This window comes from Pyrus communis, chromosome 11, assembly GCF_041283825.1.
Source record: "Pyrus communis isolate YQ-2024b chromosome 11, ASM4128382v1, whole genome shotgun sequence".
Classification (NCBI taxonomy): domain Eukaryota; kingdom Viridiplantae; phylum Streptophyta; class Magnoliopsida; order Rosales; family Rosaceae; genus Pyrus; species Pyrus communis.
Genome location: NC_142575.1, coordinates 2,231,839 through 2,243,125, shown reverse-complemented (window position 1 = coordinate 2,243,125; position 11,287 = coordinate 2,231,839). Strand labels below are relative to the sequence as shown.

Below are 11,287 nucleotides of genomic sequence, written 5' to 3'. Positions count from 1 at the left end.
TTTCCATCAAATTTTTAACGAATGATGGCATGCCACGTGGTATTATCTACAACCTAATCCTTTCTGAATCCTCCATATAATCCACCATCCATCCTCACAAATCTCACACCAATTTTCTCAAGATCTCTATCATTATTCATAGTTTCTGGACTGATAGGCACAACTCTAAATTTAGGACAATCTTTGACAATATTCCAACATTCCCACCGGTTGAATGATTTATTTTTGCTTTTGGTTTTGGCACCGTACCAAGCTTGTACTTGAAGTTCCTACACAATGCGGGAGAAGAAATAATTATAATGAAAATAGGTAACAAATATATAATGCAAACAAATAATTATAATGTAAATTTGGGTATAGTACAAACAAATAAATAATATATTGTTACCAGATCCGAGTAATTTTCCCCACTTCGAATATTAGTACTAGCTTGTGCCAAGGCGTCTGTCCACGTACTAAACGATTGGCTAAGTAATTTCCAATGACTGGATATCGATTCTTTGGTTCTTTTCCCACCAATTTTCTCAAGATAATTGGTATGAATAAGACTCCACATTGCTTGCAATTGCATCTCATTAACCGTAAGCGAACTATGAGTAACTTCAACCTAACTAGTACCCAACGCAACATCTTCAAAAAGTGACCAATTCATACCTGCATCAGTAGTCATTTTGTTGAAAAAAAATGGATTCAAACTTTGAGAGAAAGAAAGGAATGTGATTGAAAGTAGTTGAGAAAATATGAAATTGTGGTGTAAGGAAGATGATAATGAGAAGGTATTTATAGAAAAGTAAAAACAATTATTTTAAAAAAAATTTCAGATTTTTTTTCGAATTTTTTACAATTTTTTTTAAAATTTTTATTCAACTAATTAATCTCTGCCGTTGGATATAAAAAAATTCGAATTCCAACACTTCAGATTGTGCCACGTGTACTTTTCTTAATTTTAAAACTATTTTTTCTTTTATTTATTTATTTATAAAGCATATTAATATCGACTGTTGATCTTAGATCAAACGGTGGATATTAAATAAGACTTTTTTTATTTTTTTTACCGTTGAGATTGAACGGTCCAAGTTAATGAGCCATTGAGATCGAACAGACCGTGGGAAGCCACGTGGCTTCCCAACGGTAACATTTGAATCTGAAAAAGTGGGCTGATTTTTCTGAAAATGTGTCGGTGACGCGCTCCCCACGCGCGAGTGGGGTGCACGCACCTGACAGAAAAAAAATAAAAAAAGGCCCGACGCCAGGCAGACATCAGCCCTGGCGTCACATCCACTCGGGCTCTCGGGCTGGCAATTCTTCACAGGCCCAGAGCTTGAGCCTCCACCTCCACTCGAGCTCCTTCACCCCGGAGCTGATCCACAGGGCCTCGGGCCCTTTTCTCTGGGCTGTCCCCTAAGCAATCCACCACGGTGGAGTTGCTCTAAGGGAAATGTTAACGCATATTTTTTGCGTCATTAACATATTCTTTTTGTGAAACGAAGGCCTACAGACACTTCAGTTAGGAGATGCAATTACGAGATAGGTTCGGGGCCGAAAGGGTAGAGGCAAACCTAGGAAGACTAGGAAAAGACTTGGAGTACTTGAATCTAACGGAAGACGTGACACAAAACCAAGTGCAATGATGTTCTAGGATTCATAGAGCCAACCTCACTTAGTGGAATAAGACTTTGTTGTTGTTTGTTGTAACGTATTTTTTGTTGAATTCTTAAACTAGAAATTAAAAAAACTCAATAATAAGTAGTGAAAATGCTTTGCTTCCAATTAAGATTGATGGGCATCCAAAATATACCGAAAGTGTTGATATATATGCACAAGTACAAATTATATCCAAACCAAAGATAATTCAAGTATCCTGCCTGCGCGTTCTTATACATATGCACAAACGTATCCAAACCCTTTCGCTTTCTGTAAGCACATCACAGATCATTCGGTAAGGGCATCACGGTTAGAACTGGAAGCGAAAACTAACGTTTCGAAGAAAAGAGGGGTTGACAATAACCTGTAACATGAACAAACAACACTGATTGGATCCGCGGTTTCAGCTCAACTGTTTGTAGCACTTGTAAGCAACGGCAACTGACACTGCGGCACAAACAACAGCTAAAGCTGCAAACGTATCTTCATGCTCCCAGCTCTGAAACCACGTTGGCATTGCACAAACCTTGCGCGTGGATGCCCCTTTGCCACTATTCTTTCGTGAAAGTAGTTTCCTGCTGCTTTTTTTCTTTTCAGCTGTTGCCTTCGCTGCAATCTCATTCAAGTCAGGACTATCTATCATAGCATTCTGACAGCAAGACTTTCCATTTTCCTGGCAAAAGCCCCCGTTCTCAACTTGAGATCTACATACACTAGCATTCCCCCTATCCTTTGGTTGTGTCAACTCTGTAGTGGTTTTTCCCACATTTCTCTCACCGTTAAGCTGGAGCCTTCGTTCTTGAGATTCCTTCTGCTGTTCTTCCGATAAACCCATCTGACCCCTGAAATCAAACCATAGATTCCATCAGTAATCACAGTTACACAATGCATGCACACACTAGGAACAAAAAATCTCAAACAACTTCTAGAAAATAATCTACTTCTAATTTTGCATGGCTTGAACTTGAACCAACCATTTCGTCTATATTTTCAACTTCCTGCGCCAATCAGAATAAATTTGCATAGCCAACCACTCTGACTGCTGGCAAAAGAGGACCTTCCTCTAAGACCAATTTACAGCTAAACAGTGTTTCACTGATAGAGCAAGCATAGATATGTGCAAAATTGCTTCAAAAGCCAGCCTATGAATTAATTTAAACGGATTACCTCCATAGCCAGTCTACAATTTCTCCTTTCCCAACATGCTGTTCAAGCAATACGGTTACGTCTTCTGGAGCAACATATCCATACCTATCAGAAATACAATCAGATTGCCAATATCATTAACCAAGTAAAAGCATCGGAAAAGAGTGAAAAGATATACCTTGTAGCAATAATAACAGAAAAGAGTGCTAAAACTAATACAAATGAAGAGAATAACAAATCTCCTTACCAGTGGCCAGAGACTTCTCTGTTGCAATTTGATCCATATATGATAACATTTCCAGCATACTTATGCCCCCCAATGTGTGAACATGGACTAACGGACACTTTACCTTGAAACCCATGCAATTCTATCTCTTCTCTGAATCTAGTGACCAATGGAGGGCCACAGACTCCACAACGGCGATCCCGGGACCCATGAGAACATACAAAAACATATGAACCCTTCAGAGTTTCAGGAGTTCCAGGTTGCCATTCACCATCCTTCACAAGAACTTCTTCAACGAATGTATCAACATCAAAATGTGTCAATCTCCTGCATTTCATCGTTAGGTTTATGTTAGTATCAAATTTTAAGGGGAATCAAGAAAGTATCGAAAGGAAATCCCAATGGAACTTGTAGCTTACCTGTATCGGATCATGTCGGGGAAAATTAATACATCGCCATTTGATGTTTCAGTTCCATCATGCCCTTCACATATTGTTAAGCGGGTCTAGAAGAGGAAAGACACAAAAGAGTTATTACATCCACTTACCAAAAAAGCTAATACATCCAACTGCTAACAATGAACGGTAAACAACCACCCCCCAAGGAAACACCAATATCACGTTTCCCTGCCTACGTAACTTATCTGCAAGTGGATACTCATTTCATCCCATTCATTGTGAAAATTGCGTAGAGAATAGTTGTGTAGCAGAAATAGCATGAAAAATAAATAATTTCCACCACACGATTCCCATAATCATCATATGTAAATATGATTGTCATGTTATATGTCAAATCATTCGATACCATAGAACTTTGTTATAGACACAATCTCCAGCTTCTCATATTATGTTGTACAATGCCAAGAGCTTAATCAGTTTAGTTTATTTCTGAAATCATATTGTTCACATTATTCCACGCTCCCAAACTAAATCCTGCACCCACAAGTACACAGCAAATACCCCATCAATCAACCTCAAGTTTAGCCATATCCCAACCCCTTTAACACTACCCAATTTAGAATTCTCTGAATTCTACACCTTGGGATTCCGAAATTACTCCAAAAGGACACCAAAAACAAACCCACTGAACAGCACTAAAAGCAAAAGTTACTCCCTTCATGTTCAAGCTAGACCCTAAATCGCATGCTTCCAAATCAAAACTTAGATTACAAGCAAACCTAACATGCAGCCAAGATCCATTTCCATTTGCCACATTCAAAAGCAACCCGCATTAAACCCGAAAGCGGAAACCTACCAAATCATACAGAAATAAAACACAAGCAATCCACTTGGAGTGATCAGAATTCGTATTCAACCCACTAAAAGCTCGTTTGGATGTGCTTTTAAAATGACTGAAAGTGCTTTTGGTGAAAATATTTTTGGAAACAATCCTTAGTAAAAATGTTAGTAAATCTTGGAAAAGCACTTAAAGTTCTTGCTGCACATAACTAGTGCTTCTTGTAATAAGCAGTTAAAGTTCTTTTGAAACTCAAAAATATTTTCAGTCATTTTAAAAGAAAATCCAAACGAGCAGTAAGTCACACACCTTGAAATCACTACTTAAAGAACAAGCAATCCACAAAGCAACCAAAACCCATTTCAACAAGCGAATTCGAATTCGATAAAAACCGAAATACCACCAATTGTCAATCCAATTCATTCCTAAAAAGACTCAGATTTTTCACCAAATTAAGCACCAACAGCCATCAAATCACAAAGCAAAAAAACAAAGCATACCTCTTTCTTCATATCACCCCTCCTAGCCATGACAGCGGCGTAGAGCAACCGAGGCAGCCTATCAAACTCGGCGGCCTCGATCCTCGGCGGCCAAACCTGCGGGTTCTTGTAGCACAAAAACACATGCCTTTGGTAAAACTCCACCGTCCCGGCGAGTTGGCTCGTCCGGAACTCGGGGCGGTTGAACCCGAACTCGGCGTCGCTGCTGCTCCCGCTGGTGTCGGCGAGCAAGCCATCGTTCTGGAAGCTTCCGGAGGTGCTACCGATATGAGAATTGGGGTCGGAGAGGAAGCTTTCGAGCGAGTCGGAGATAACAATTGGGGAGGAGGAGGTGGATGGGTTGGTGAATGCGAGTGAGTCGTCTCGGTCTCGGGCGCTCCCCATGGGATTGGAGACTGAGTCGAGTCCGAGTGGAAACCGAGTTGGGTCAGATTTGGGTTGAGTTTTGGTTTTCCAGTGCAATGGGAAGTGGAGAGTGGGGGAGTGAAGAGACTTCGGTCTACCGAATGGGCAATTACGACACGTGCATTTTGCTTGGAGTGTCTTCCCTTTGAGGTACGTGTGTGTATATATATACATATTTATTTATATATATAAGAAACCTAAAGATTTAGATTTGAAAGAATATAAAATGTTTACTTGTTTGGAACGAGGAATCAGAAGAGTGGGGAATGAGTTCAATGAGTGTGAGATCAACTACTCTCTACTCTGCTTAATCAATTTAGTTACTTATTTTACAAAGATTGCATAATGGATTCTCCTGTAAAATTTACGTACTTTTTTTATTTTTTATGGGTTAAACGTAAGAAAAGTCAATCGTGACTTTATAAGTAAGCATACCAAGATAAGACGTAATGTGTACGTAACTTTCAAGTAAAAACGGGAGAAGTTAAGAATCGAAATGATTTTACTTTTCAGTTCCAAGTAAACTTAGAGAAAGTCAGGAATCAAAGTAATTCTAATACATATTTAAGGCAAGTATACGTGTCATAAGTAGAAGTGTGATGTACATAATTCTGTCGTAAAAGCAAGAGAAGTTCAGAACCAGAGTGATTTCAGTATTTGTGTTGTGCAGTAGCAGTTTTAGGTGGTTGTACATAGTGGACCAAAAGCTGCAGCCAACAAGAATATGATGAAAGCAAAAGGCTATAAATACTAGACACTTCATTTCCACAGAAAATCTTCAACCGATTATCCGAGAATTGTTCGTCTCAATATACAAAATCACACCTTCCCTGGAGTTACATCCAAATCTCATTAATCTAACATCACTCTTTTTTCTCTTTCTGCCCAAACATACTAGGATCATAGACTTTCACAAAATGCCGACGCAACCAAACTTGTTCGTAATTCGACACAGGTGTGGCAAACGCAAACATCAAAGGGGTTTCTCACCAGGGAGATAAGAGGGGGAGCCGCCCTCGACCTGGTTCTTTTTTCTGTTGAACATGCCGCTAAGAGTAGGCAAGAGTGTCTTTTTCGTAATGGATGTATTATCTTTGTTCAACTTCCGGGCCTCAATAGTTTTCGTGTGAGGGTTCTGCTTTTGAATTCTGTAATGCCGTGGGGATGATTCCACTGACGTCTCTGTTTCTGCCAGTATCCGCAGTGCAGCATCAGCTGCTTTCTTCTGCTCCCTTTCTCGCCACCTTCGGAGCTCTCCTTCCACTGCCTTTTTCGCGGCTTCAGCTATTTCGGCCCTCTTTTTGGCCTCCTCAGTTGCAGCCTTCATTTCCTCCATTTCCTTCTGGGTTGCCTCTAACCTCTTCAAGGCCTCGTTTTCACTAGCCTTCACAGCTTCCACCTGAGCCATGGCAGCAGCCACTTTCATTTCTGCTAATGTATCAGACTCCTCAACCTTTCGGCTCAAAGACTCGTACTCATCCCTTGATATGGTGATCTTGGCACCAGACTCGGAAGTTGATGCCCTAGCAGCGTTTGTTCTCTCAGATATAACTCTAATCTGTTCAAGGGCCCTTTCTTCTGCGGCTTTAGCCTCTTCGGCTTCTACCAAGGCAAGTCTCAACTTCTTTTCTGCTTCTTTTACAGCAAGTTTAATGGTTTCTGCTTCCTTCTTCAACTCCTCTGCTTTTATCTTCATCTCTTCTGCTTCTCGTCTTGCATTCTTGGTTTCCGAAGAAAGCTGGTTTAGTGTGGCTATCATTTCATTGGACGCACCTCTTGCTTTAGATTCTTCTGATAGGCATGCTTCAAGCTCAGACTTAGTTTTCCGCAGTTTGACATGTAAATTCCCGGCAAGTGATTCTGTTTCTGCTTCCTTCTCCTTCAGTTCAACATGCTTTTTCCTCACATTCTCAAGCTCCACCTTGAGGGCTTCAACTAAGTTTCTGAGGCTGCTTTCTTCTTCGGCTACTTTATTCAGTGATTCCTTAGCATCATCTATCTCCAAAGTGACACTTCTGAGAGAATCTAAATCCGAAGCCTTTGCTTTCTCCATTTGCTTTTGCAATGCTCCAACTTCATTCAAAGTTTCAGAAAGTTGTGCTTCAAGATTTCTAGAAAGTTCTGGATCAAACTCTTTTTTCAGAGAAAGCAATTTCTTTTCTGACTCTTCCAGTGTACCTTTATAGGACTGCCTCAAAACATCCTTTTCAGCAAACTTCTTTGCTTGCTCCTGCTGGGCTTCCATAGACGCGAGCTTCACTTCCCCAATTGATTCTTGTACAGCCGAAATTTCCATCGAGATCTCATTAACCCTCTCCGCATTGGCCTTGGCTGCATCTTCAGCATCTGCTACCTGCTTGATGGCAGCAGCTTTTGCTTCCAAGGATGCATCACAGTCTTGACGGATTTTCTGTAACTCTTGCTTTGCAGAATTAAGTTCAGTAATCACACTCTTGTACTGTGCTCTTGCAGATTCCAAGTCTTGTTTCCAAGCACCATCAGTTCCTGCAAGGTTGCCACAGTTTGCTTCATCAAGTTGCTTTGCCTGACTTTTTGCAGCTTCTGTCGCCTTTCTTGCAAACTCCTTACTTTCACCGAGGGCTTTCACCTTGTTTGACAAATCCTCAAGAATTGCCTTGGATTTTTCAAGCTCCACATGTGCTTGGGCTTTAGTAGTTTCAGCATTCTTCAGTTGTTCCTTCAACTTGTACAGCTCTTTTTGGGCCAGATGAAGCTGTGTCTCGTTGGCTAGCACCCTCTGCATCAAAACAACAAAAAATTGTAAACAACATCACCTCAAGATAAATTTGGTTACTAGAAGAGCATGCATTAACCAAGCAGTTGCATTACAACGAGTAGAACTTCTGTATGGTTAATCATCTCACAAGGACAAAGAATTTCAATTAATCTATAGACTGAATGGAGGAAAAGAATGCATGATTTACACATGAGCAAGACTAAACCATTCACATCCATAGCTACAAATATAAAACTTACTTCAAAAGAAGCTTTGTTACTAAAATAAATTCTCATGATAGGTGGACATATTATGAGTTATCAACATCTGAAGAATAACTTCAAGAGTAACGTATGTGAAGTTTTTCAAAAATATACATACAACATAAATGTGGTTCCTAAACGGAAGGGTAAAGGAATTAGAAATACCTCTGCCGAATGAGCTTTTGTCTTCTTAATAGCAGGTTTCTCCCCCGAGAATGCGCCTTCCCCAAATAGTGAAACGGCATCTTTAACAGATTGGAAAGGTGCCCTGGTGTCAATCTCTCCCACCTCCACTTTAGGACTAGGAGAACTTGTAGCACTTTTTGCAACCATACTGGTCTACTATTTTCTTAAACTTCGACTGCTTGCTGAAAATAATAAATAAATTTTTTAACAAATATACTAGAGGAAGGAGAAAGGAGGATAGCCAAATGCTGCCAACACCAAATCTCGCAGAAACTCACATGAAATTCAACCAAATGCTCATTAGATTTCATACAAACAGTACAGGAAAGACAAACAGCCTCACAGGACACGGTTACAAGGATAAAAAACAGTAGAGTAATAGAGAAACGACCTAAATTTCTGACAACATTCGCGCTCTGAAAATTCACCAACGCCAAGGTATAAGACGGTCCACACCATAGGTGAAACATGTCTTTAAATTCAGAAAAGACCACAAATTTCCATGGATGCACCAAATTTATCGTTTCATTAACGGCATTGGATTCACACACGATTATACGTAACTGAATGGGGCGATTTCAATTCACCTTTTACATGATGAATCAATTTTCATTAACTAGTTTCAATTTGACATTTTATACCAGAAAGTTCGATTTCATAATACAGTCTAAAAGGCCTCCACAATGATGCTTCGCCGCAACGAGTTCAAAGACTAACAACAAAATTCATAAACATTCACATAATCATAAGACATCATTACATTATTTTAATTCTTCAAGAAAATGGGACCATGTAATCACCAACACACATCTTTAACACTGAAACAGTCCTTACAAAATTCAAGTCTTTAAAAAAAAAATCAAAACAAATTCAAAAGAAATCTAAACAATTGAAAATTCCAACATTTCTTTACAATTATTCGGTAAAATATCAAAACATCATGCCATCGGACAAATTGGAAAGAAAAAAGAAAAAAAGGAGCAAAATTTAAGCTTGAAAATATCTGAGAGTTGCTTACCCAGAAACCTAATCAAATCCCCACAAATTTACGCACCATAAACCCTAGAAATCACCGGAGTCCGGAAACCCAAGCGCAACTTGGATCATCCGCGCAACGATGAACTCCGACCATCTTCCCCGATCTTCATTTCCTTCCGAAGCCGAAACCCTTTCAAATTATCGAACAAAGAACCAAAACCCACCAAGAAAAATCTCTAAGTTGGGCGAGAATTCCCGAGAAAAATTCAAACTTTCTCAGCAAAGACGGTGTTTTTCCTGGAAAATAAAAACAGAGAAAAAGGGGGAAAAGAACCGATCTTTGGGTTTGAAATATAATCGGGTTTTTGTTTTCTTGGACGTTAGAAACGGATTGAGAGAGAGAGAGAGAGAGAGGTTTGAAAATTCGAAAGCTGGTTGAAGACAAATATTACATCAGAAGGTCAGTTTGCGAAAGAGGAGAGAGAGAGAGGGAGAAGTATCCCGTGGGATATCTCTCTTGTCCTTGCCTGTCTTTTAACTGCATAACGAATTGTACGCGTCGGACGATTTTACCCTTGTGATTTTAAAATTGAAATGGTCAGCTGGTAAAAGGAACAATGCTCTAAAGCAAATCAGTCAGCAAGAGTGTAGGGGCAAGTGAGTGTGATGACGTGGCACCGTCCAAGGGAGAAAGAGATGGGTTTGGTTAGATTGTGAATTGTGAAAGGAATAGTTTGCCTTTTAGTTGTTTGTTTGCTAAAATGTCAAACCAATGAGGCAATGGTAAAGGATCCTGGATTCTTTTCCTAGGATTTTAGGAATTAAATGATCCAGACTGTCTATTGTATATCTTACGATCGATTTTCGTTAAATACTATTTATATTTAATTTTAAAATTTAAATTTTAAAATAATTTTTGACCACACGATATTTGATGAACGGTCTGGATCACGGAATCTCTAAGGCGAGGATCATTTTCCTCCAATGCATATGATGATGTGATGTGGGATAATGGATAATGGATAATGGTGTTTGCTTTACCTCTTTTCAATCCCATTTCATTTTGTTCCATTCCTTATCGTCCACGCCCATTGACCTAAGTTTCATTCTATCTTATTTCGTCTCGTTCACGTACTAAATGTTCTCCTATTAAATATTTTACAAGCATAAATGGTGTGAATAATAAATGATTCATCATGAATTTTGAATCGGAATTTTACCCAAATAGTAAGGATAGTCAAAATAGACCATGAGATTGACGTAACTCTTTATTTTGGTCTCCGAGATTTAAAATCGATAAGTGGTTCTTAAATTTGTTCATCATCAATCATTTTAATTATTCCATGAAAAATCTCTGTTCAATAAGGTAAAATGACAAAAATATCCCAATTTTTGTCGTATTATTTTGGTTCATTATTTATTAAACTGAAGTATTTTTGTCATCTTGGTCTTTATTTAACAAACATTTTACACGGAATGACCAAAGAATTGATGACGGACAAACTTAAAGATCACTTCTCATAGACCATTTTGAATAAATTTAAAAAAAAGATTGTTTAATTCTTAGTGGGAAAACTACATATATAGATCAAATTATAATTACATTAGCAATGATCTTGTAATTCAAATGATTGAGAGCATAACTTTTAACTCAAATAATTGAGAGCATTTATTTCCGAACCGAAAGTCCATATGTTCTATTCCCCAATCCGAAACCTAAACTTAGAGATGGGTCATCCTTTTCGCTTTCTTGAAGAGCAATAAACCTACTTTGTTGACCCAAATTTTAATAGGTATGCATTGGCGATGGCCTGTATATCTAACTCATGGGACATGAAGCAACATCAAGCCCATCGGCTTAATCCATGCGCCACATTTTGTTTGGTACTCTTGAAACCTAATTAAAGTGACAACGCAGAACAAGGTTGAAGCTCCATTTTTGTATCTTTTTTTTTTTTTTTTTTTT

At 38.9% G+C, this 11,287-nt stretch overlaps 2 protein-coding genes across 2 annotated transcripts; both read right to left on the bottom strand.

Annotated features, from left to right (window-relative positions):
• Nucleotides 1–1,747: 1,747 nt before the first annotated feature.
• LOC137742029 (uncharacterized) lies at nucleotides 1,748–5,443 on the bottom strand. The gene is made up of 5 exons (XM_068481762.2): nucleotides 4,753–5,443; nucleotides 3,436–3,521; nucleotides 3,038–3,343; nucleotides 2,812–2,895; nucleotides 1,748–2,486 (listed from the first exon to the last, which is right to left on the bottom strand). The coding sequence occupies exons 1-5, from the start codon at nucleotides 5,329–5,331 to the stop codon at nucleotides 2,048–2,050; spliced, it is 1,494 nt and encodes a 497-aa protein (XP_068337863.2). The 5' UTR covers nucleotides 5,332–5,443; the 3' UTR covers nucleotides 1,748–2,047.
• Nucleotides 5,444–5,899: 456 nt separating this feature from the next.
• LOC137742030 (WEB family protein At5g55860) lies at nucleotides 5,900–9,916 on the bottom strand. The gene is made up of 3 exons (XM_068481763.2): nucleotides 9,362–9,916; nucleotides 8,323–8,525; nucleotides 5,900–7,915 (listed from the first exon to the last, which is right to left on the bottom strand). Exons 2-3 carry the CDS (start codon nucleotides 8,488–8,490, stop codon nucleotides 6,131–6,133), a joined length of 1,953 nt encoding a protein of 650 aa, XP_068337864.2. The 5' UTR covers nucleotides 8,491–8,525; nucleotides 9,362–9,916; the 3' UTR covers nucleotides 5,900–6,130.
• Between the last annotated feature and the right edge of the window lie 1,371 nt (nucleotides 9,917–11,287).